Source organism: Chanodichthys erythropterus, chromosome 12 (assembly GCF_024489055.1).
Source record: "Chanodichthys erythropterus isolate Z2021 chromosome 12, ASM2448905v1, whole genome shotgun sequence".
Lineage (NCBI taxonomy): Eukaryota > Metazoa > Chordata > Actinopteri > Cypriniformes > Xenocyprididae > Chanodichthys > Chanodichthys erythropterus.
The window spans coordinates 33,426,067-33,451,588 of record NC_090232.1 but is presented as its reverse complement, the minus strand read 5'-3'; the positions used below and the strand labels follow the sequence as shown (position 1 = coordinate 33,451,588).

Here is a 25,522-nt window from a genome sequence, read left to right as displayed (position 1 = left end):
CATCCTAGGTGACTTTCTTCTTTCTGATGAACATAATCGAAGAAATATTAATAAATATCCTGAAGCATCCAAGCTTTATAATGGCAGTGAATGGGACCCATGAGTGTGAGCTGAAGAAAGTGTCTCCATCCATCCATCCATCCATCCATCATAAACGTACTCCAAACGGCTCCGGAGGGTTAATAAAGGCCTTCTGAAGCGAAGCGATGCATTTCAATAAAAAAAAAAAAAACAAGTTATGAAGTCAAATATCTAGCTAGAACGCCTTCCGTATTCAAATTACGGAAAAACGAAACTGGTGTCGCATTAGTTCCGTAAATTGCATAGGGAAGGTGTAGGACATAAGCTTTTTGAAGAATACGGAGGGCGGTCTGGCGAAAGCACTTGCAAGGCAAGCATTTGTGTTTATAAAGCATATACATTTTTATTTATTTATTTCAGAAAATGGCCAATCGTTTCGCTTGATAAGACCCTTATCTCTCGTCTGGTATCGTTTAAAGCTGCACTAAAACTAATTTTGACCTTCAACCGTTTGGAGACCACTGATGTTCACTATAAGGAGAATAATCCTGGAATGTTTTCATCAAAAACCTTAATTTCTTTTCAACTGAAGAAAGAAATACATAAACATCTTGGATGACATGGGGGTGAGTAAATTATAAGGAAATTTTTATTTGAAAGTGAACTAATCCTTTAAGGTTGGGTTTGGGTTATAACTTTACAGGATTGTGTTCCAGGACCAATAAAACATGCTGCCCCAAGAACATGCCTGTAAAATCAAGATGTGCCAGACAGTCCCTATAACTCAAAAGGTTGTCCTGCATCCTCAAACAAGCTACAATTAGTCCAAAATGCAGCTGTTAGAGTCAAGAAAATAGGATCATATAACCCCTATTTTATCATCTCTAGTTTTTTTCAACTGCTTACACACATTTTCAAAACTTTGCCTCTTTTTTTTAAAACTTTACACACAAATCCAAGAATTGCACACACAAAATGCCTCAACCAAGCACTGCATTCAAAATATCACAAACACATCTCAAAAGCAAACATTTGTCTTTGTAAACACCTTTGCCATAATATTCTATTTTTGGATATATCATATTCAGTTATTCAAAACCTAAAGCTCTTCTTTCATGAGCTCCTATGTACATCTCTGTACAAGATTGAAAGTAATTGGCTAAGAGATGTTGAAAAAATTCTCAGTAAACATGAAAGCAAGATTGAAACCGAACTATTTTTTTTTTTACTATAAGCATTTGTGGTTGTGAATACAGTATTACACAATATGAAAGAAAAGAAATACATCAACCATGTGTAGTTGGACAGAAACAATGGTTGTATTTGAAAAAGGAAATCAAGATACTTCCTGTTCAATTTTGTTAAAATTGTGTGTTGTGTTTTGCAAAAAAGTGTTTTATGAAATTGAAAACTGAATCGAAAGCATAGATTTCGTGTATGTTTTTTTGCAGATTTGGCATGTGGTTCTGGTGTTTGAGTGTCAGGTTTCAGAAATTGTGTGACAAGAATTCTGTGTGTAAGCAGTTGGAAAAAACAAAACAAAACTAAGTTCCTAAGTTCGATTACACAAAGTATTGCTGCTGACTTTTAAGGCCCTAAATGGTTCAGCTCCTATACATTTCTTCTATCACCCTACTATCCATCAAGCTCTTTAAGGTCTCAAAACTCTGGGATATCTACCTAGGATATCTACATTCACTAAAGGAGGGAGAGCGTTTTCACATTTGGCTTCTAAACTCTGGAAGGACCTTCCTGATAATGTTCGGGGCTCAGACACTCTCCCAGTTTAAATCATAAAGACGTCTCTTTTTCTGTAAAGCTGCTTTGAAATTATATGCATTGTGAAAAACGCTATCCAAATAAATGTGAATTCATTTACTTAAATCTTTCAGTACTTAGATCTTACACAGAGCCACTTTCTGTATTACCCGTTTGTCAGGATGGAAGGGTGCCAATGCTTGCCTTAAAAGATGTCCTTGGTGATGATAAAGATGAAATTCTATGAATAGCATGATTGTAAACACCATGCAGATGCAACAAAACTTAGAGCCGATGCTGTGAGCTGGCCACTAGCAATTTATGGAGCTGCAAAAAAATACTTTGGACAAACAGATTTTAGAGAAACCTTTAACAATACAATGCATGAATAAACCAAGTAAACAACAGGCAACCATCATCTCGGTGTCTGAGACAATAAACTAGCTAGTAGTGTAGAAATACACTTCACCAGAAAGATAAACTTCTGAAGAACAAAATGACATTCTCAATAAGATATTTTTTTATAATTGTGTTTATTGATCCTGAAAAAAAGACATTTAATAAGAGTTACATGTGAACACAGGGACATACAGAGGTAATCCTTCATTATGGAAATGGATTACAGATTTTATAAGGCAGAATCTGACCAGCTAAAACAACTAAATGAAAGTCCATTGATGAATAACAAAACAAGTGGACATGTTTTGTTAGTGAAATTTGAGCTTGGGCTGCACAGGAAACATTTATGAGTGTCATATCAGGCTTAGTTTTTGTATTGGTTCACCATCTCTTCCAGTTTAGCCTGGTTGGACCCCGAAAAATCATCCAGCTACAACAGAAAACAAGTGATTAAATCATCCAAACAATAACTGAAAGTAAATTAAACACGGCATATTCATAGAAAGACATCTGTAACTTTGTACAGTTGATATGTGACTAATATTAGTTCAATTGAGGGCTTTATGCAATACTCAAAAAAGACAACAGAACAAACCTTCTTCCCGTTCTTGTAGAAGTGGAATGTCGGCATACATTTGATCTCACAAGACTGGGCTACATCCTGAAAAACAGAACAATGTCACGCTTATATATTCTTTACAACTTTTTATTGCGCTCACCCTACTGCTTTAAGCTTAAAAAAAATTATAATTTCAGCTTTTATGTATAGTTAAAAAATTCATTTGAAGGTAATTATGTAAAGTCAATGCATCATTCATATATGAATAAATGGGAAACAAGGAATCAAAGCAAAAACATAAAAGTATGACTAAGATGTAACCATAGCATTTTACACTTTATTCTAATTCTACTACCCTCTAGTGGTGTATGTCATGCATTAAAACAGCAAAAAATACATAGATCAGTGCAAAAACATTTCTGCCGATGTGACTTTTTGTTACAGGTACTTCCCTGTAGACATTTTCCATTGTATTGCACATACAATACCTGGTATGACTACACAGCAAGTATTTGTCCATCTATGTTACAAAAGAGAACCAATTACTGTGAAACAATCTTAATAAATTCTCTCCGATTACAGCAGGTTCAGTCTAAACAGGTTTTGTACTGGCCTGTATGTGACTCTACCAACAAATACACATTATTTGGTATCCTCTAACCGGCACTATTTGAGAAGACTGCAACATAACCTTTTGATTAAAAAATAAATAAATAAATAAAAAGAAGGTAGATAATGCCTGACAAAAACCGTTACAAAGAAGAAGAAAAAAAAAAAAGATCAGGCCATGTCAAAATTACTAGATTACAATATGGACAACTTTCTACTCTGAGCTGTTCAGAATTATGCATTTCTATAGCAACACTTAAAGCAACAATGAATGTATGTAATCAATAGACAAAACCATATTAAATGTTATTATAAAATAACAGTTGTCACGCAAATGCTTAATACACTTTTAATGTTTATTTAGCAGGATATTAGACGTTAAATGGTTATTTCACTTAAGAACCACTTATATTTTCAAATATTTTCAATAAATCATGTTCCCATTGACTCCGTGACGAATTTTAAAATTAATGAAACTAAATTCTACTTTAAATTTTTTTTTTTTTTTTTTTTTTTTTTTTTTTTTTTTTTTTTTTACATTTTTAGGCATTAAAGGTGCTCTAAGCGATCCTGTGTGGAGTAACTTCCTGTTGACGTTCAAAGTGTTGTCAAACAAAACAGAGGCTAGCTAGACCCTCCCTTCTCCTCCTCCCCCTCCCCTCCGTGCTTCCTGAAACAGTCATGAACGCGCATTTAAAATCATTCTTGTTGGTTATTGTTTATTATGTTTTGTGGTTCAGGCTGCACCAGTTTGTTTTTATTGCCGTTTTTGGAGATGGTGGCGTCTACAGAGACCACGTTTTTTTACAGTGTGTTCAGGGGACAGGCAGCTAGCGGATAGTGAGGAGATGTTTGCTGTATGTGACAAAAAATGTTTTGGCCTAAAAACGCGTGACATCGCTTAGAGCACCATTAACTAATGCCATTGCCTAATGCCAAAATGTTTTCTTTGTTCAAGTAATTTACTGGTCAGGCACATTGTTAACTCGCAAGACTGAAAGCAGAAAATGTCAATTTGATGGTTAATTTAAATGTATTCTTTAATCACATTTAGGTAATGTATTAATTCCACCATCACATCTGAGCGCAAAACGCTGCTTGGATAGTTTCAAGCTAGTTAAAAATTAATAATACAATAATAATTTAACCTAATTGTTCATATGTGTTTATTCTTCTAATGAACACAAATTAATCATGACAAACCAAATAAATTTGAATTGAATTAATTATACCATTGATGAAAACAAGCTGATACCAAGGTATTTAGGCCTATAATTATAACATAATTTTTCATGTAAAAATCATGATTGTATTCATTTATTTTTTCGAAAGTAAGATTAATGTAAGCAGCTTCTTGCAATACTCTCCTAAATGCGTAACAAAACATTTTGGTCGGACAAGGTCGTTTTTACTGTCCAATGACAGCCTATATTTACTCTGAGTGGCATGGGAGAGAGTCGGAAGTTGATTTGTTGCCCCTAAGAGTTTATAATAGCATATTTTAACTATATTTTCAAAAGAAAAAAAAAAAAAAACTGTCAAATTGTTTTTAAATGCTGGCTTTATTAAACTGTTTTAAAGATATCAATAAACAGTCTCATATGTCTTTATTTTTAATACAGGCCTACCATTTATTAATTTATTGTTCCATTTTATTTAATGTTTTTACATTTAACATGAATAATCAAACATTTAACATAAAACAAGTATTGCACAACAATTTTCAGTTCGCTGCACTCAGGGCCCCTGAGTGCAGCGAACTGAAGTTCCACAGCAGAGCAGCTGAACGTCTTGCAACGGTAAATAAATATATTGTTGTTTGAATAAGTAGGCTACCACGTTGTCTTTGGGGGGCGGTAAGGGATCTGGATAACGGATAGAGGCGCTGGCCCAAAAAAGTTTTAGAACCACTGCTTTATATAACGAACAGATTTAATTTAGTCATTTATTCACATATAAACATTGATCAGCAAACAAACAGAGCACTCAAATAAGGTAAACAGAAGCTCAAATATGATTGACAACAGACGACTTGGACTAAACCGCTTGATTCATATGGATTTATTTAACAATCTCTTTATGAATGTTTTGAGGCATCAGCGTTTGGGCTGAATAGACTTTCAATGGAGAGACAGAAATCTCTCAGATTTTATTAAAAATATCTTTATTTGTGTTTCAAAGATGAAAGAAAATCTTATGGGTTTGGAATGACATGAGGGTGAGTAAATGACAAAATTTTTAACTTTTGGGTGAATTAACCTTTAATTATCCAGCTCTGTGCTTGCTACATTAAACCAAAAAGTATGTCTTTTGTTTAAATTAGAGACTGTAACTACGAGTTCTACAGGGATGTGAATGCTTCTTTGGAATCTCATAATTGGGACATTTCTGACATGGTGTGAACGCAACTACAATGCCTTGCATGTATGAAGATGCATTATACAGTTGCAATGGTCGCAACAAAAGAAACTGCAAAAGAAATCTCACCTGTGCGTCGTCCACGTCCACTTTGAGGAAGACCACATTAGCATAGGAAGGATTTTCAGACAGACCCTGGGAGTGAGTCAGATAAGTTCATTCCAACAACCCAAGGAATATAGTGACTCAGATGCCAAAAAACAAAGGTTTCTTACTTTGTAAAAAGGTGCGATGCTCTGACAAGGCCCACACCACGTGGCTGTAAAGTCAACCACTACAAGCTTATCACCTGCCTCAGCCAGAGCTTTGTCAAAGCCTTCCTGTGAACACAAGTCAATGCTGGATTTCATGTTCTGTCACCAATACTGTAAAGAGCTATTTTAAAAACAAAAGAGTGTCTCTTTGGACCCTTTTTAATATACAGCAAAATCATGATTGTATTAAATTACAAAGACATGATTACATGAACCTTATCTGCCTTTACATCAGACTGTGGAGTGGAAGTGGAATTTGTTGAAAAGATAAAATCTGCCACTCCACTCACATGCTGTTCCAGACCAGCTTTTATTAGACTTTGCGCTGCTTGGTGATGCACAAAGCTTGATGCTTTGCCTGGTTATGGAACAATTTTCATTAATAGGGGAGAAGAAATAAACTTAATGGCTATATTTTTATCAGTTACTCAATTATTTACTTGTTTATAGAACTGTTATTCAAAAAAGAATATAGTTAATAATTCTTAACTGAATTGTATAATATATTGTTTAGATAAATGCATATTTTTTTGAGCATCTCGTTTGGTATAATTAAATATTATGTATATACCGACCACAAGCCCTCTAGTTACAACACAAAAAACCACATTGGTAGGCCACCACAGTTTATACATCTGTAATATTAAAAATTGGGCTATTTATCCGTAACATAATCAAACAACAAGGGTCGTTCGCGTAAATTTAAACAAACAGTAAGAGAAAGTCAACATGACAGTTAATGATGCCCTTGTATGCAGTCTTGCCTCTTTCACTGCGGCAAATGATCGAAAAAAGAAAAACTCAAGTCATAAGAGTCCAGCCCACGTGACTTGATGGCGCGCTTCGTCCCATCAGGCCGCGATCGCCGAAATAAACAAAATGATACAGGAGTGTGATGTCTTAGTTATCGAAGTTAAAACTGTAAATGGGAACGCATTTTTCTAACGGTAGGTTTAGACGGCACTTCGTTGTCATGAGCAGGAAGTTATGTAACAAAGCGGCATTCCAGGTGCCGCAAAACTATGTATTGCACGTGCGTTTTTCAAAATTTAACAACAAAACTTGTTGCAGCGCGAATAACGTGATACGAGAGCGGCATTTTTAATCATTTTTAGCTTTCGGGTGTTGTTGTGGCTAGGTAGACATTAGCTTGTGTAAAAACTGGTTAGCAGATAAGCTAACTATATTTTTCACAATCACAATCTGAACTGACCTATTATTTAATGCTATCCCTTGCTAATACTTTGTGAATCCTCACACAGAGCGGTTTATTTTTCGACAAACTTAATTGAAATGGGTTTGATGGGCAGCACAGGGGTCTTGTGAGTCAGCAAAACGTGTCCTCCCTAGTCATACCGCGTAATTTTGCTTATTTTTTGGTTAAATAAAGTTTTTAATGAAGGTCTTTTGAATTAAAGTAGCGCTCTTACCTGATCTTCAATGACGATGATCATTTTATCGCTTTACTGCTGCCTCTAGCTCAGAGAACAAACCTTCCTCAACACGCCCGTCCAGAAATGGTCCGTCTGCTGCTCTGCCTGATTCAAGCGTGTAGTTTAGCAATATCGATTCATTCAAAAGCCCTGCCCATAAACGCGCTGGCGGACACGAGGCTAGAAATGCTCCATTGTATGGGACTGTAATGTGGAAGTAGAACTGGACATTCTTGCTAAAATAAGCTTCTTTAGCTTTTTTCTCTTGTAAAATGATTCAGATATTTTACAGAAGTTGTTAAATCCACGTGCACTTTTGGCAGATTTCTCAAGCAGTTAAACTAGAACAAAGCAGTCAACCATGATTTAATATTGATATAAATGTAATTTATAGCTTTGCATGATCATATAGTTGATGGCATACCATTCTTTTCATTTCGCATTGTTTTTTCCTCGTCTGTGATCAGACACCAACCACTTTTAAATGTCCATAAACACATTTTTACCACACTTGACACTTTAGCAATTCACTTAGGCTATGTTAACTTTAGTGATTGTACATTTATATTAAACACTTTTAGTAGCCAGTGACAACTACCACGTTTTTTAGTATTGCAATATAATTTCATATTGTTATTTCTGATGCATTATAAGGTTTCTGATTATCACAGTGCAGATATTTTATTGAATAAACTTGTGTTTAGGGCTTTTGCACTTTTAAAACATAGGTGTGAAATATAACAGCAAACATGTTCATAGAACATTCATGCTCAAAATCATGAATATCTGATTTAAACTCACAGAAGCACTACGACAGGTGATGAATGACCTCTGCTAAAAATAGTCCATATCAAAATTAATAGTAAAGCAATGATTAATTAAAAAAATAAAACATGTATATTTAAATGAGCATGTTTATGATTTTTTTTAACAGTAGTCACACTGTTAATATGCACACAAATTGCCCACATAGGTAATTCTCATGTCTCATGTGCTGTTCCTTTTTTCTTCAGTTTCACTCGGCCTGTTCTGTGATGTCTCATTCCATCCTATCCAATCACATGTTAATCATTTTCTTTGAACACTGATGAAAATGCATGAGATGATGGTGATGAGTGTGTTGTAATAGGGTCTGGAATAATTGCTCTTTGAAGTCTTTGAGTACGATGTTGCCACAGATACGAAACACTGCCTCTAGCAGCTATTCACCGTTTCCAGGTGTCTACATTTGGAAAGAAAGCCTTACAGCTGCATAAAGGTCATGTGAGCATGGTTGTATAGCCCTAAACGTTCGACTGAGGCATGAACATCATGTTATAGTTTAATAAATAGACCACAGTCTGAAGGTTTTCATTGTGGAACCTAGAACTTATTTAGAAACATCTGGTTTAAACCTGTTCACAGCGTAAATGATGCAAGAATGCTAATTAAGCCAAACAGATAATCAGCAACAAAAGTCCATTTGCTTAAAAATTAACTATATCACACATTTTACAAACACATGGATGAATGCAAACCTTCACATAAAAAACTGCAGGAAAAACAAACAGAAAAGACATTTTGTGGACTGCTGAAGCATTAAGTACTGAAAGCATGGTCTACAGTCCATATCTGACATCCAATTTAAAAGCCTACATTTTTACATAAAGACTATAATTAGCATGTTTAGCGTTGGGTAACCTCGATGACAGCTCTCGTATCTTATCAGTCTGCAGCAATAGATCGCTGATTGTAAAGTGGACCTGTCTCGCTCATTCCATTTCCTAGGTGTAGAGTGTAGACAGAGTAACAAGTGAAACAGAAAAAAAAAAACATTAAGATTGAAAACATAGAAATAGTCCCAATGTAGGGGACAAACTAACCTGGAGGTAAAAGAGTGTCAACTCATCACTCCCTAAGAGTAAAGGGAACATGTGAATTTTTACCTGGCTGAATTGATCTTACAATAATAATAATGTACCCAAAACACCTTGTTAGTTAAAACAATTTTTTCAGGGGTATAGTAGACATGCCATAATGTGTAATGCTGTCACCTTATGGTCACATATGATATGGTCAAAAGGATGCATAACTTCGGACTGATGTCATCACCAAATATAGATAAAATTTACAGCTTTAATATTAAAAGCCATTTATACTCTGCAAAAATAACTTAAAATGTGCCTGTATTTAAATTAAATGATTTAATTATATTTATAGGTTACACAACTGATCATATCATATGTATAAATAGCAGTTTTAATAGTTTTTTTTTTTATATTAAAATACTTTCTCCGATCTCAGTTTAATGTGCAAAGACATAAGTATGGTCCACACCACACAACACAAGATCCAGGATCTAGATCCAACTCCTTCCATTTTACCTATCCCTAAACCTACACGTCTCTGCCCCCTGTATCTAAACCTACCCATCTCCACCTCCTGGATCTAGATCCAACTCCTCCCATTTTACATATCCCTTCACCTACCCGTCTCCACCCCCTGGATCTAGATCCAACTCCTCCCATTTTACATATCCCTTCACCTACCCGTCTCCACCTCCTGGATCTAGATCCAACTCCTCCCATTTTACATATCCCTTCACCTACCCGTCTCCACCCCCTGGATCTAGATCCAACTCCTCCCATTTTACATATCCCTTCACCTACCCGTCTCCACCCCCTGGATCTAGATCCAACTCCTCCCATTTTACATATCCCTTCACCTACCCATCTCCACCTCCTGGATCTAGATCCAACTCCTCCCACTTTACATATCCCTTCACCTACCCATCTCCACCTCCTGGATCTAGATCCAACTCCTCCCATTTTACATATCCCTTCACCTACCCGTCTCCACCCCCTGGATCTAGATCCAACTCCTCCCATTTTACATATCCCTTCACCTACCCATCTCCACCTCCTGGATCTAGATCCAACTCCTCCCATTTTACATATCCTTTCACCCACCCATCTCCACCTCCTGGATCTAGATCCAACTCCTCCCATTTTACATATCCTTTCACCTACCCGTCTCCACCTCCTGGATCTAGATCCAACTCCTCCCATTTTACATATCCCTTCACCTACCCGTCTCCACCCCCTGGATCTAGATCCAACTCCTCCCATTATACATATCCCTTCACCTACCCGTCTCCACCTCCTGGATCTAGATCCAACTCCTCCCATTTTACATATCCCTTCACCTACCCATCTCCACCCCCTGGATCTAGATCCAACTCCTCCCACTTTACATATCCCTTCACCTACCCATCTCCACCTCCTGGATCTAGATCCAACTCCTCCCATTTTACATATCCTTTCACCTACCCGTCTCCACCTCCTGGATCTAGGTCCAACTCCTCCCATTATACATATCCCTTCACCTACCCATCTCCACCCCCTGGATCTAGATCCAACTCCTCCCACTTTACATATCCCTTCACCTACCCGTCTCCGCCCCAACTCCTTCCCATTTTACATATCCCTTCACCTACCCGTCTCCACCCCCTGGATCTAGATCCAACTCCTCCCATTTTACATATACCTTCACCTACCCATCTCCGCCCCCTGGATCTCAAGTGTTCTACTGGATAAGTAAGCTATTTTGTAGGATCTTGAAATGTGTAGACATTATGGTGGTTTTAAGTTTTTGTGTTTATGTTTATCAACAAAGTTTATTTTATTGGCACACTAATGGGTGAATCTGAGTAACTTTTTTTGAAGGAAGAGAAAAAAAAAAAGTCTTCAGTTATTTTAAATATCCCTATATCTGACAGATTTTGACACTTGCCTGACTTAATTTATGATCCCTTCAGCATTACACAATAAATGCATGTAATATCATCTGTTGTCCAGATTTTCTTTTGAAATGATGACATGTTTGATGTTGATGAGGTTTGACATGCTTTGACATGCATCATCAACATTCAGATACCCTCGAAACCATATTTATTGAGAAGATTTAAAAATATATTAAGACAGATATTGCCCTCAATATTTGGGAAAATCACATTACAAGAGTCCTTTTTATTCAGTGTTACCGCTTTAAGTGCATTATTTAATACGTCAGCAGATTACAAAATGTTTGAACGGAATTTTCAGAGAAACCACAACAAAATATGAGTAATAAAGGCTAAGAAAACAAGGGTTTGCCAATGCCCAACACTTAAAATGCCCCAGCATGTTATTTACTTCTAAATATGATTGTTTTACATCCTTTGAGTGCAACAAAACTTCTTCCTTCTAAAACACTGAAACCTGCTTATGGCATATTCAACATAAAACAGATTTGTCAGAAGAAAGAGCCTGCTCTTGAAAAGCCTGTTAAAGAGAACACAGTGAACAGTACAAATACTTGTTCAAACATCCTTGTTTTTAGTGCATGAAAGTAAAAAAAAAAAGTATTGTTATGAAATGAAATACAGTATTGTTCACATAGTTATAAAGTTATTAAATATCTCATGTAATCATCCAGTTTCTTATGAATAAAATAAAGTTTTTATATATCAATGTAAACACAAATGCAGCCCTCTAAAACATGTCAGTTAATGTAAAATGCATTCTGCACTTAATTGTTAGTAAGCTTTGGATGGTTACACGTGTTGTATATGAGATACACTACGTGTTGTTGGTTATGTGGTCCAGTTGTTGCAGATGCATGAGATGGATTAAGGCTTGGCTGTTGTCTTGCCTGGTTCCCTCCAGCCACCAAAAGCTTTCTCCAAGTAGAGGGCAGTGGCCAAAGAGAGACGGTCCTGTAATTTACCTGTCACAATCTGTACGCCCAGGGGCAAACCCTCTGCACTCAGCCCTAATGGACACTGGGTAACTGGTAGACCCAGGATATTAAAGATACCTGCAAAGAATACATCCGCTTAGAGCCTAGACCCCCTCCAGAAAGGTGGCCCATAAATGCCATGATACACCAAACCGACAGTCAGCTAATCACCTGTAAGCTCAGTTTTGGCAGTGTGTTCCGCACTGTCAACACTGTTGGACCCTGTTGGCAGCTTTTTTGCCGACTGAGCATGTTGAATCAGTGTCGGTGAAAAAAAGACTGCTTTGATTGGCTGTTCAGCTTAGTGAAAAAATGCACGAGATGATAACAAAAGTGAGGAAATCAAACAAGGAAGTCAAGAGTCCATACAGACATGGCTGTTCTAACTTTACATCATCTTACATCACCCGAGTATTAAAATATGCAAATATTTTCATAACGACATTTATGGAAGAAAAATAATGACAAATGTATTTGAAACAAAAAAAACATGTTTTTTTTTTTATATATTTTTGGTGTTTTGCCTTTATTGTGACAGGAAACTAAGCTGACAGGAAGCGAAGTGGGGGGTTGGGGGTCGAGAAAGGTCCACGATATGTTGGTGCGCTGCCCACGAGGCTATTGGCGGCGACACAAAAAAGCATGTAGAATTGAAATTAAATTAGTCCTTTGAGCAGCGGTTTCTTTATAATGGGTTATGAATAGGCTACATCAGCGTCGATTAACGTTATAATCTCTTTTATAATCAGCTTTTCTGCATATATACTGGCCCTGATAATCATAACATATACTTAAGGCTTGCTCCACTCCTGCAAATAAGTTTTTGTGAATGAATGACTTTGCTCTACCTGTTGCTTTGGTCTTTGTGAACATGTGCTTGGACCACCTGCTGGTGAGACAACTAACAGCAGATGCATCGGTACTCTTCTGCTATTCCTGCATTTCCTGAATGTGCAATGTTGAAATTTTCTGCAGAATTTGAACCACTGAATTTGTGGAAACAAATTTGTAAAAAATGCATTGAAATGCAAGCCCTGTTAATGCAATGGATTTTTTTTCAATTAGTGCAAATTAACATGCTTTTTAGTTTCAAATACATTTGTCATTATTTAACTTCCATAAACATGGGCGCCTGAATGAAGGAAGTGATCATCATTATTCATATTCAAAACAATAAGCAAGTGCAGCTTTGTTCACGGTTTGTAAATCCATGGTCCTAGTTTTGGTTTCTCATTTTGAATTATTAAAATAGATTACTGCCACCTACTGATGTTAGACTGTAATTTCCTCTCATGCAGATGCAGAACGTATCTACTAGTGGGCCAATGGCTGTAGTCTTTGCGGTGTGTTCAAGCACAACTTTTCCCAGACGCATGCGAGGTGAGGCCACAGTTGGCTTTTGATGTTGGTTTGGTGTGTCGTGGCCTGTAGAACATGAGTAGATCAAAACCAACAACACTTACCAGTGTAAGAGAAGTTGAAGGGCGTGAAAATTGGGTGGTGGTGTTTGGGGGCAATCTGTGGATGAGTGGGGTACAGCAGCACTCCGTCTGTTCCTAGTAACTCCTCCAACTCCTGCTGCAGACTCTCCTTCTGCTGTATAATGAATGGAGATGGGTGGGAACTCTGGAATAGCTCAACTAGAGCCAGACCTGAGAAAGAGAGACAGAAAGGAACACTATTATCATATGTATTCATCTTAAGATACACTAAATACTGTCAAAAACACAGGTCTTTGCAAAATCTGGATACTTTAGGGAACACTCAGCACAAGAAGACTTGCTAGTGCTGATCTCAGGCCAGTAAAGTTAATCAGAATTTGGAAGACATGGAGCAAAAGGAATTGAGAAATTCAATCAGTCCAAGTAGAGTTAAAAGTGCACAAGCTCATTTGCTTTGTCACAGACCTATTGCTGCTATAGTGTGAGAAGAAAATCCCAGAAACCACTTGAACAGCTCCCAGACTGGCCACACTTTCTTCCCGCCTTCACTCATTAGCTCCGCAAAGGTGGTGGGAGGCTGAGATGAAAAAAAAAAAAGACAAAACCATCGGATAAAAACTACGTTGACAACTAGAAAATCATTCATTTTATGCAGAATCCTAACATACAGTATAAAAATGAACATGCTTGTATTGTAAGAAAACATGTATATAAAAGGAAAACAGGCTCTGTTCTGGTTAAGCTCAGTTACTTAAACTTAAAGGTGCAATATGTAATATTTTTGCAGTAAAATATCCAAAATATCCACTAGGCCAGTGTTATATATTTTGTTCACTTGAGTACTTACAATATCCCAAATGTTTCCAACTATTTGTAAATCGTGATAAAATTGCAATTTTAACCAAGGCTTCGGGACGTGTGAGGAGTTGCCTGTCAATTGCGTCATACTCGCGTTATCCTCGGTTTCCTGTTTTATTTAGTGAAAACCATGGAAACACCAAAGACGCTTTAATATATTATGTTTTAATATATATATATATATATATATGTTTTAATAGACAAGGGAACAACTGTTTTGATATATTTATGGACAGAAAACTAATTATGGTTATATAGCTCAACAAGTTTAGTCTTATTGTTTAAATCTATTTTCTTGATTTATTTGCAAGTACCATGCTTTACTATGCCTCAGAGAAAAACACTATTTTGTGAAGTAGCTAACATAGCATAATCAGATGCAGCTTTATTTTTATTAACAGTAATACATAATTTTCTCCATCATACAATACGTTTTAAAATGACCTACATGCCTTTTATCAACACAAGCCATCCAGCATTTAATATGATATTCTAAAATCGATCTAGTTTACTGCAGTGTGTCTCAAACAAGTGTCTCACAGCAGCCGCCGAGTAAACGCATGGAGTAACGTTATAACATAATTTTCAACACACTCAAATGTATCTAATATGATAAACAGAGCTGCGTTATCTCATACTCATGACCGGAAAAGCGGTAGTTGGCGCCAGCGACTGCGGTATAATAAAAGTTCCACTGCTCGCGATGTGTGTTGCGCAATCGCTCCAGCGGCCTCGTTCAGCTCTCACAACACTCGGTCCTGCTCTGCTTCATACTACAGTAACGTTAATAATCGTGCATGCATGAACATGATTTCTTCCCGAGTCCTATCCCAATTCTTTTCCACTGGCCATTGAGGTGAAGACCAAGTTTGTCCCAAGTTTCCGTGCTCAAACTTGGCGTCATCAAGCTACGCCTTTGTTTTGAATAGGCCTCTAGCGACCTCTAGCAGACAGAAAATATTACATATTGCACCTTTAAGGATTAGTTCATCGTAAAATGAAAATTATGTCATCATTTACTCACCCTCACGTCATTCCATTCTGGTTTGGAACAATATGAGGGTGAGTAAAAATTTTCATTTTTGGGTGAACTATCCCTTTAATTATAACTTAATTATTTACAGAATTGCAAAAAACATCAAGAGGAAACTTAACTGAATGAAAACAAAGAGCTAAAGTTAGCTCAACAAGAGGTTGAAAGTTATCTTATGGTTGTCTTAGGGTTGTCTCACAACTTTATTTTGATATTTTGTCATCTTCTAAAATTGACTTCCATCTTTAAAATTTCAAGTTTAATATTTTATCCAATATAGCTGTACATTCATTTATTCAATATATTCAGTGTTATATACAATAAGGGAATGACATTTTTATGTACATCAAAATTATAATGACAAAAAACACACACCTTTCCATCCTTGCCAGGGGAAGCCATCATAGTTCCCCAGATCTGAAAGGAGTATTTGAGCTGTGGGATGAACAGCTCTTGGACATTAACCCCAAGGTCTGCCTCTAAACGTTTGACCACCTAAAAATAAAGCCCATTTTGAGATGAATATCAGTTTTACTGAAGCCCATCTACACGCACCTGCTTACCATCTTCTGTGCCTGAAGCAGCTGTGTGTCCACTGGAGAGACTAAATGAGAGCCCCCATTGTGGGGAACAGAGAAGAACCTCAGCTTTTTCAAATCTACTTCAGTAGAGAGAGACAGTCTAAAGAGAGTGAAACAGAGAGACATTTTCATTTGGGATGCATTCATAATAGGGATTGATTTAAACCACTGAAAATAATCAAGTTGAAAGAGTAAGATGAAAGCCACCCTATGAATATGCTGCAAGGAAAAATAATGAAACTATAATGCAAATACACAACCGTTCAAAAGTTTGGGGTCAGTAAGTTGTTTTTCTGGGAAGAAATTAAAGGTACACATACACAATGTAACTTTTGGCCCATAGAAGCCATTACTGTAGATAACCATTAATAGACTATAAACCATTAATAGATTAATAAATAGTAAATTCCAGCACAGAGCTACAACAACCATCATGAAATGACCCTTCACAATAGATAATGCTTTACACTGAACTCTGTTAGAGACCTACATATGGCAATTTATCTGTTCAATAAAATACCACTCTCACTTGTTGAGTAATAAAAATGCTATCTCCTGCTAAATCCCTGTTCTCGCCATCTCTGAAAAGCCAAGCCAATGTTGATTCTTGTTTTATTACGAGCTCACTCGCGTTCTCTTTTTGCCAGCAGACTCTCCTCTATTCTGTTTTTTTAAAACGGGTGATTCCCTGGAGGTTTAAGATTTAGCTGCTCTACGTCAAACTTTCTCTTGATGTGACAACTAACCTATTCCACTCAAAGGGTGCTTCTCATTTCTCATTTTTCTTTCCTCACCTCCTTTCCTCACGTCTCAGCTCCACCCCCGTAGGATGCAATGGAACGAAGCAAGGAAAGAAAATGAGGACGAAATAAATTCTTATTTGTATTTTGGAATATTAAACTGCAAAGGTAAAAAAATAAATTAAAATGATTGTGACAGATGTGAAGCGGAGGACAATTTCTACGTGCGCCAGGTTTTTCAACAAGAAAGACTTCTGCATAGGAAGTCTTCCTCGCTTATAGCTCCTCTAGAAGCTCTCGTTCCTTGCGGTGCAATTAGAGAATTGTAATGTCCTTCAAGATGGCAAACTTTGATCAGTTTCCAGGTCATAGGCTGGAGGATGGAGGTGCAATGAATCGAGAAAGTATCAATTTGAGTACAGAGAAGCACCCAAAGTAGCCGAAGCAACTTTTCTCTATTTACGGATATGATGAGACATGCACATGCAAGTGACATATATACGCAAATTCCTGCAAACCATCCCGGGAGATTTAAAATATAAAATATAAACACTTATAATAGGCTTACCATAGTGAATCAGGGTAAGACAAAAACATGTTTTAAAAGAAGGATTGATGATGTAGTATTGACTCATTCTTTCAATTTTGTTCATTTTAAACAAAGTTTTTTTTTTTTTTAAGTGACGGTGTACTTTTAATAATTGGGTAACATTTTACAATACATTTGTTAACATTAGTTGATGTATTAACTTACATGAACTAACTATGAGCAATTCATTTGTTACTGTATTTGTTACTCTTTGTTAACATTAGTTAATAAAACTACAGCTGTTCAGTTTGTTTGTTATTCACAGTGCATTTATGTCAACAAATACAACTATTGATTCAATAATGATTTAGTAAATGCTGAAATTAATTTTAACAAAGATTAATAAATACTGTAGAAGTGCAGTTCATTATTAGTTTGCGTTAACTAATGTAGTTATCTAATGTAAACTAATGAATCTTATTGTAAAATGTTACCAATAATTTTAATCAGCAAAGATGAAAATTGGTCAATCATGATAAATTTATAAATAACGACAGTAAAGTAATTCAAAAGATTTCTATTTCAAATAAATGCTGTTTTTTTTAAACTTTCTATTCATCAAAGAATCCTGGAAAAATGTATCAGTTTCCACAAAAATATTAAGCAGCAAAACTGTTTTCAACATTGACAATAATAAGAAATCAGCATATTAGAATGATATCTGAAGGATCATGTGACACTGAAGACTGGAGTAATGATGCTGAAAATCCAGCCTTGCCATCACAGGAATAAATTACATTTTAACATTTATTAAATAGAAAATTTAAAGAAATATTTTGCAATATTATTGTATTTTTATCAAATAAATGCAGCCTTGTTGAGCATAAAAAACTTCTTTCAAAAAGATTTAAAAATTTTACAAACCCCAATCTTAATAAGTTAATATTTGCTCACAGTGTTGCTGTGAAGACTATATCTATCTAATTATTTTGCAAATATCATTATATTACTTGTTTGCATTGGGTCCTCCCATGATGCTTAACATGGGAATCAGGTCTTCTGCATAGCGGCACATAGGTCCTGTACACAGAAATCCCATCTGCAGTCCCGAGGCGGGAGGATACTGTCCATCATTACTTACGATACCTGTATGTACAGAAAAAAACAAAATGTAGTTTGCGTTCCTAATGACATCAACCAACATTACTGTCATGACAAAGTTAAGTATATATACAGCAGAAACCACATACACCCTCTATAGACTGTCACTATTATTCTACCAACACACGCACACAACTGCACGCAGTCTTCTTACCTAATGATGGCTTGTGTCCAAAGATGCCATTGAAAAAGCAGGGAATACGGATACTACCCCCGATATCTGACCCAATTCCAATCACAGAGGCACCAGCACCCAATATACTGCCCTCACCTCCTGCAAAAGACAGTATTAACTACAATTATTATTATTTTTAATGTTGCCAGTCATCTTGGACTTATACTGACACCTAGTGGAGAGGATGCAACCTAATGCAAAAGCAATAGTTCTCAGTTACAGATGCTCTTTGTAAAAATGCACTATTCACAGTCAGCCATTATTATTTATTATATGTGAGCAAAAATGTCAGATAATAAGGGGGTTACAGAGATACAGTGTGTATTGTTTTGCTGGTCATGTGATCTCAACATGGCAGCCACCATGAGGTGACCAGTTTAAAGGGATAGTTCACCCAAAAATGAAAATGTAATGCTTATCTGCTTACGCCCAGGGCATCCAAGATGTAGGTGACTTTGTTTCTTCAGTAAAACACAAATGACCGTTGCCGTCTGTCAGTCGTATAATGCATGTCTATTGGACCTCCATCTATAAGAGTCAAAAAAACATGCTCAGACAAATCCAAATGAAACCCTGCGGCTCATGACGAAACATTGATGTCCTAAGACACGAAACGATCGGTTTGTGCGAGAAACCGAACAGTATTTATATAATTTTTTACCTCTAATACACCACTCTGTCCAACTACCCGTGAGCATCCGGTTGGTGAGGTCTGAAAGCACACTCTGATGCCGGAAGTGATCTCTCGTGTGTATATGTCAATGAGTGCGAGCGATCACTTCTGGTGTCAGAGTACATTCAGACCTCACACACCGGATGCTGAACGCACTTGGACATAGTGGTGTATTAGAGGTAAAAAATTATATAAATACTGTTCGGTTTCTCGCACAAACCAATCGTTTCGTGTCTTAGGACATCAATGTGCCGTCACGAGCCACAGGGTTTAATTTGGATTTGTCTGTCGTGTTTTTTTGACTCTTATAGATAGAGTTCCCATTGACATGCATTATACGACTGACAGAACGCAACGGTTGGAGTTAAAAATCATCATTTGTGTTCTACTGAAGAAAGAAACACCTACATCTCAGGTCACCTACATCTTGGATGCCCTGGGGGTAAGCAGATAAACATCATATTTTTATTTTTGGGTGAACTATCCCTTTAATGGCTTTAAAGGGTTAGTTCACACAGAAATTAAATTTCTGTCATTAATTACTCACCCTCATGTCGTTCCAAACCCGTAAGATCTTTGTTCTTCAGAACACAAATTAAGATATTTTTGATGAAATCCTAGAAGTTTTTATCCCCCATAGGAAGCAATATAATTACCACATTCAAGGTCCAGAAAAGTAGTAAAGACATTGTTAAAATAGTCAATGTGACTGCAGTGGTTCAACCTTATGTTATGAAGCAACGAGAATACTTTTTCTGTCTTTACAATGTAAACAGCATAGGTGACTGACAGGGGAGAGAGACAAAATTGTTGAATAAAGTTGTTATTTTTGCACACAAAAAGTATTCTTGCATCATAACATTAAGGTTGAACCACTGTACTATTTTAACGATGTCTTTACTACTTTTCTGGACCTTGAATATGGTAATTATGTTGCTTTCTATGGGGGATAAAAAAATATATCAGCTTTCAACAAAAATATCTTAATTTGTGTTCCGAAGATGAACAAAGGTCTTACGGATGTGGAACGACATAAGGGTGAGTAATTAATGACAGAAATTGCATTTTTATGTGAACTAACCCTTTAAAGCCATTAAAGCTTTATTAGGCAACAAATATAACTGGATTCTTTATCTTGTGTGAGTGTGCATCATTAACTGAAATAATATTTTTTTGTAAAGCTGCTTTGAAACAATAGGTATTGTGAAAAGTGATATACAAATAAACTTGAATTAAATATACATATTTTGTTAAAAAAAACTATTAATTTCTTCAGGGGTAAAGAGTTTTTAGTGATGGAAATTGTAATTAAATAACTTTCTTTTTTTATTTAGCTTAAGTTTAATCAAAAATGACAGAGAGCACCTTTAAACAGTAAAAACAGTGCATAAAATTGAACATTGTATAGTATTTATAAAATAAGAGTGAGTGCAGGTTGGATTTTTCTGTCAGTTTTACTATGATTAAAGTGATCAGGATGTGTATACGTGTATAAAAATGACCTGAGCTGCCGCCTGCAATTCTCTCAAAGTCATAGGGGTTGTTAGTGATGCCATAGAGGTGGTTGTGGGACTCTAGCCACATACAGAGCTCACTGCAGTTAGTTACACCCAGTGGAATCGCTCCCGCCCTCTTCAACAGTGCAACAGATGGGGCATCTACCCCTGAAACCAGATCCCGTCTGCTCAACAGCCCTGTCGAGTTAGGCATGCCTGTTAGGAAGAAAACAGAAAGTGTCATCCTACAGATATATTCCATTTTGAAATGAAGAGTTTGTCAAAAATAAAATACCTTGCAGAGCAAAGGCCTCTTTAACACTGATGGGTACTCCAAGCAGAGGTAGCCTGTCCTCTAACACATCCTCTCCTCCCGTCTCCTCCTCTATTAGTTTGTCTACCTGTGCGGCTTCCTGAAGCGCTGCTGAAAACCTGAGGAAAAGAGAATGTGTGTTCAGAGTCAGAATGAAATGTAGGTTGATTTTACCCTTGAACTCACTCACCTGTCCTTCACCATGGCATTGATAAGTGGGTTGACTTCCTGGATGCGGTCAACGTAGGCCTGGACCACTTCAACACTTGTTACCTGGAGATATTTGAAGGAAATCAATATGTGTTTGGAAGACAAACATACAGTAGAAAGATGCAGATTCAAAGCTTAGGTCAGATCTATTTATTGCGAATATAAATCATGTAGCTCTGTCTGTTCTGTTTCTGTCTCAATCTGTCTGTTCTCCCAAAAAAGAAATAAACATATGACAGACATACTGTATTAGTAACACATATGGTAACAACAGTCTGGGGTCATTTAGGTTTTTTTTTTGAAGAATATTAAAGATTTCTCAAATGTCCTGGAAAAAAATTAAATCATATCCTTCCCTTTGATGCTATGATGGTTAGGCTGTTTTGATATTGTGTGCAAATATGATGTGTGATGGTAATAACATGTCACTTTTGGAGAAAAATTTAGGTAAGTGTTGAAAAAGCCTATTATAATATTTTTTTCCCCTGTTTATTAAATATATACAAGTCACAATCTTAGATTTTAAAACTATTATACATCTATACTTTAATACGGGAATTATTTGTTTTTTATACAAGTCTTTCTTTTAAAAGGGGGGAACTGAAAATAAAATTTGATTTTAAGACAAAATAACTGGCCTGATACACACCTATAGAAGACTTTTAATATAGTGAAGGGGGGATGCTACAGGCAAAAACACTGTCAATTTTGAGATTTTGTACTTTTTGGCTTTTCATAAAGTGTTTTTTCAGACTGGTGGAAAGAAAACATCCAAAATACACTTTTAAGTGTATATTTTATAGCACTTTATCTATTTGCATCTATAGATTTCAGTTGCAGTAAATATCTTTAAAGGCCATTTTCTCAAAATTAGTTTTTTTCTCCTGCTCTGAGTCAGAAAGCTCAATTTTTAGCAGAACTTATAAACACCAAACAGTTTTATTCCTATCTATATTCTGAAGGTTTTTACAGAGGGATTTGTAGATATATAATTTGCCTGATTTTATACAACATTTTATTCCTAAAAAATGGTGAAAATATTTTTTTTTTCTGGCTGTTGATAGTATTTTCTGATTTATGGAGTGATAAGAAGAGATATCCAAAATTCCCTCTGTAAAAACCTTTGAATTTAATATGTCCCAAAAAAAAAAGAGAATTTTGAACCTGACATCATCCAATATTCAGATTTTTGTTCTAGAAATGTATGCAAATGAGTGCATATTTAATTAGATAATGCCTCGTTTGCATATTTAAACATAACATTTTAGAAAACTTGTAATACAAAAAATGTTTGCTATTTTTAATGTAATCAATCAGCTGGGGAAGTATGGTGATATCTATTAGTTAATTTTTTTTACTCTATTCACCAGGGGTGTCTCGCCTTAAGCCCTAAACAACATAGCTATTGATTTCATAACTGCTGCTGACCTTTGAACAGCCTTGAAAACTCGTGAATTCCTCTAAATACGTGTAAATACGGTCCCACTCTGATCACTTACATTAATACAGAGAGCTGAACTATGATCAGAAGAGAAACTGTGATGTTAAAAAGGCTCTGTGGTAAAATAAATAAAATGCAATAAATAAAAGAAACTACTACAACTCCCAGCATTCATTGCAATTCACCTCGTCGCATCTCTTCTTCCTGAGTGGTGTGAAATATGGATCTTTACCGTAGCGTCATTCAAAGTGTAACCAACATGTCATTACGGTCATGCTTTTCATTATAATGATCAAGATCTAGAGCATATGGAGTTTTTTATTTACATCTTACTTCCTTTCGACGAATCTTTCGAGCAAGCTGCATCGCTGAGAGCAGCAGAAGTGGGTTATTGATGGGTGGGAGTCGCGAAACTCCATGCCGTTGTAGAGGTGCAAATAACTTAAAAACGGCGAATAACATCCACATAACAGCTCGAAGCAGCCGGCTTAAGAACCGCTCGAACCGGGTCAAAGCCATCGTCAATGAGCAGCAATGACACCAGTACGCAGCTTTGTTTCAAAGTGAAACAGGAATTGGCTCTTTACTGCCCTCTGCATGCAGAGTGGTGTTACTGAATCCTTGCAGATGGATACATGGTGACTAATGTTACAAAGTCATACACAGTCAGAAGTTTGGACACACTTCACACATTTTATGGTTATGTCTGAATTGTATTGTATTGTATATTATATTGTATTGTGGTGACCAAATGTTTCCTGGGTTTGGGAGCCTTGCAAGATGCATGGAGAGGCCACCCATGCCATGTCAGCCTGCCAGACGTTAAGCTGAGGGATAGGAGAGGTCAAAACAGGAAATTCTGGGCCAGCCAGTGCAGAAACTTCTGGCTGTGGCAGGAACGGCTTTCACGTGAACCTCTGTGGCAATCATGAAATAAACTTCTTGGACCATTTTGACACTGTCCCTTAGCAAGTAATACCACCAGACACTAAGCTGTCTGAAGAAAGAACAGGGAAACTCTGTGGCTTAAACCATGAATGGAGAGAGATTTTCTCCAAGCCAACCCAGAGGGAGAAATTTGGATTATAACTTTGAACTTCCCTGCTGAAAATTACAGCATAAACAAGCATGAATTCCATGTTGGTCCCATAATTGTTAGAGCTGATATAGTGCTGGTCTAGCTGGTACAGCAGTCTTTTTGTTGTGATGAACAAAAATCCATGTTGCACTCAGGAGGAAGTACACTACTTTGCCTGCAGGGAAGAGATTTTGTCAAAAGGTTCAGTTTTTATTTATTTATTTATTTATTTTTAACTTTTTTATGTGAATGTTAAGGGAACATTCCATTTTATAATTTTGCAAACATTATGGGAATGGTACCCTTGAAGGTTCTCTGAACATTCTAAAACAATGAATAAATAAACATTTCATGAATGATGCTAAAAAACATTTTTGTGCTAACATTTTGAGAACATTATTAAGGCTTGCACTGTAAGTTTCAGACTCAGCCACAACATCAGCGCCAGACCCTACTACTCCCACCACTCATTCAAACTCACCCGAATACGCTACTTATGCTCATTAGGACTCTGTTATATAGGCCAATCCCAATTCTCTTTTATACCCCTTCGCCTACCCCTTCGGCCTTCCCCTTGCCCCTTCAAACAGAGTGGCAAGGTGTAGGGGTGAAAATATTCCCCTAAGAAATGGGACACCACTACTACACATTCTACATGTCATTATAATTTTTTTATTAGTGTCCTGTAAGTGCACATATCAGCAGAAATCAGGTGCAAGCAAACTTAAAAGATTACTCACTCCCTATGTTTTATGCTATATTTTGGACAGCGCTCAGTTTCAGTTCGAAAACGTATATGATGATACGGTATGAGCCTTCAGTTTCTCAAGACGATAGAGAATGATACAGAATGTACAAGACTGGTGGAGCCGCTCTTCCATCTGGCCAAGTTTCATTCCGAGCCGGCCGGTACGAATATGGTTTCATTTTCTACTCTGGTGCTGTGGTAATGGAGCTCTTTGTAATCAGTTGTTGCCTTGGTAATGCAAGTTTACAGACGATACAGTATCTAAATTGTGAATGCGGTATGAAGGATGACAGATGACAGATATTTCTTTTAAAGGTGCCCTAGAACCAATTTTACAAGATGTAATATAAGTCTAAGGTGTCCCCTGAATGTGTCTGTGAAGTTTCAGCTCAAAATACCCCATAGATTTTTTTTAATTATTTTTTTTAACTGCCTATTTTGGGGCATCATTAACTATGCACCGATTCAGCGCACGGCCCCTTTAAATCGACTTCAACTATGCCAAGGTAAATTAAATTTTTGATTCTAGGGCACCTTTAACTGTATTATTCAGTTGTGTTCACGTCATTCAAATAGCCCTTTTTGCAAGCTACTTAGAAACTGGCAGCCAGGTAACACACACGTGATTGATCCTGTGTGGAAATATCACTACACACATTCTAGCAACACAGTAGTCGGTGTATGCAGGGGAATTTCTCATACCCCTTCGAAGTGTGGTCCCAAAAAAATCTTCATTTGAATGGCTATCTGGCCCTTCCCCTTACTCCTACCACTCCAGCCAAAAGACAATTGAGACACCCCTACCCCTTCACGTGAACTCGGAAAACGAAGGGGT

The 25,522-nt window shown here is 36.7% G+C and overlaps 3 protein-coding genes across 3 annotated transcripts; 1 reads left to right on the top strand and 2 right to left on the bottom strand.

Annotated features, from left to right (window-relative positions):
* Positions 1-2,311: 2,311 nt before the first annotated feature.
* txna (thioredoxin a) lies at positions 2,312-7,603 on the bottom strand. Its single transcript, XM_067403997.1, has 5 exons — positions 7,449-7,603; positions 5,980-6,084; positions 5,834-5,899; positions 2,774-2,839; positions 2,312-2,608 (listed from the first exon to the last, which is right to left on the bottom strand). The coding sequence occupies exons 1-5, from the start codon at positions 7,470-7,472 to the stop codon at positions 2,543-2,545; spliced, it is 327 nt and encodes a 108-aa protein (XP_067260098.1). The 5' UTR covers positions 7,473-7,603; the 3' UTR covers positions 2,312-2,542.
* Positions 7,604-9,756: 2,153 nt separating this feature from the next.
* LOC137032341 (uncharacterized) lies at positions 9,757-11,026 on the top strand. The gene is made up of 2 exons (XM_067404094.1): positions 9,757-9,845; positions 9,943-11,026. The coding sequence occupies exons 1-2, from the start codon at positions 9,757-9,759 to the stop codon at positions 11,024-11,026; spliced, it is 1,173 nt and encodes a 390-aa protein (XP_067260195.1).
* Positions 10,884-23,435, bottom strand: faah2a (fatty acid amide hydrolase 2a). The gene is made up of 11 exons (XM_067403111.1): positions 23,195-23,435; positions 21,401-21,483; positions 21,193-21,329; positions 20,904-21,113; positions 18,708-18,827; positions 18,403-18,538; positions 16,106-16,223; positions 15,918-16,037; positions 14,117-14,228; positions 13,673-13,861; positions 10,884-12,287 (listed from the first exon to the last, which is right to left on the bottom strand). The coding sequence occupies exons 1-11, from the start codon at positions 23,378-23,380 to the stop codon at positions 12,100-12,102; spliced, it is 1,599 nt and encodes a 532-aa protein (XP_067259212.1). The 5' UTR covers positions 23,381-23,435; the 3' UTR covers positions 10,884-12,099.
* Positions 23,436-25,522: the final 2,087 nt, after the last annotated feature.

Coding starts and splice junctions, on each gene's coding strand:
- txna (XM_067403997.1), bottom strand. CDS start 7,472: ATGATCATCGTCATTGAAGATCAG. Junction 2,840..5,833: donor TGGACGTGGACGACGCACAG/GTGAGATTTCTT, acceptor TCTGTTTTTCAG/GATGTAGCCCAGTCTTGTGA. Junction 2,609..2,773: donor TCTACAAGAACGGGAAGAAG/GTTTGTTCTGTT, acceptor TTTCTGTTGTAG/CTGGATGATTTTTCGGGGTC.
- LOC137032341 (XM_067404094.1), top strand. CDS start 9,757: ATGGTCCACACCACACAACACAAGATCCAGGATCTAGATCCAACTCCT. Junction 9,846..9,942: donor CCTACACGTCTCTGCCCCCT/GTATCTAAACCT, acceptor CCCTGGATCTAG/ATCCAACTCCTCCCATTTTA.
- faah2a (XM_067403111.1), bottom strand. CDS start 23,380: ATGGCTTTGACCCGGTTCGAGCGGTTCTTAAGCCGGCTGCTTCGAGCT. Junction 18,828..20,903: donor AATTGCAGGCGGCAGCTCAG/GTCATTTTTATA, acceptor TGTCTTTTGCAG/GAGGTGAGGGCAGTATATTG. Junction 14,229..15,917: donor CCCCTGGCAAGGATGGAAAG/GTGTGTGTTTTT, acceptor TTTTCATCTCAG/CCTCCCACCACCTTTGCGGA.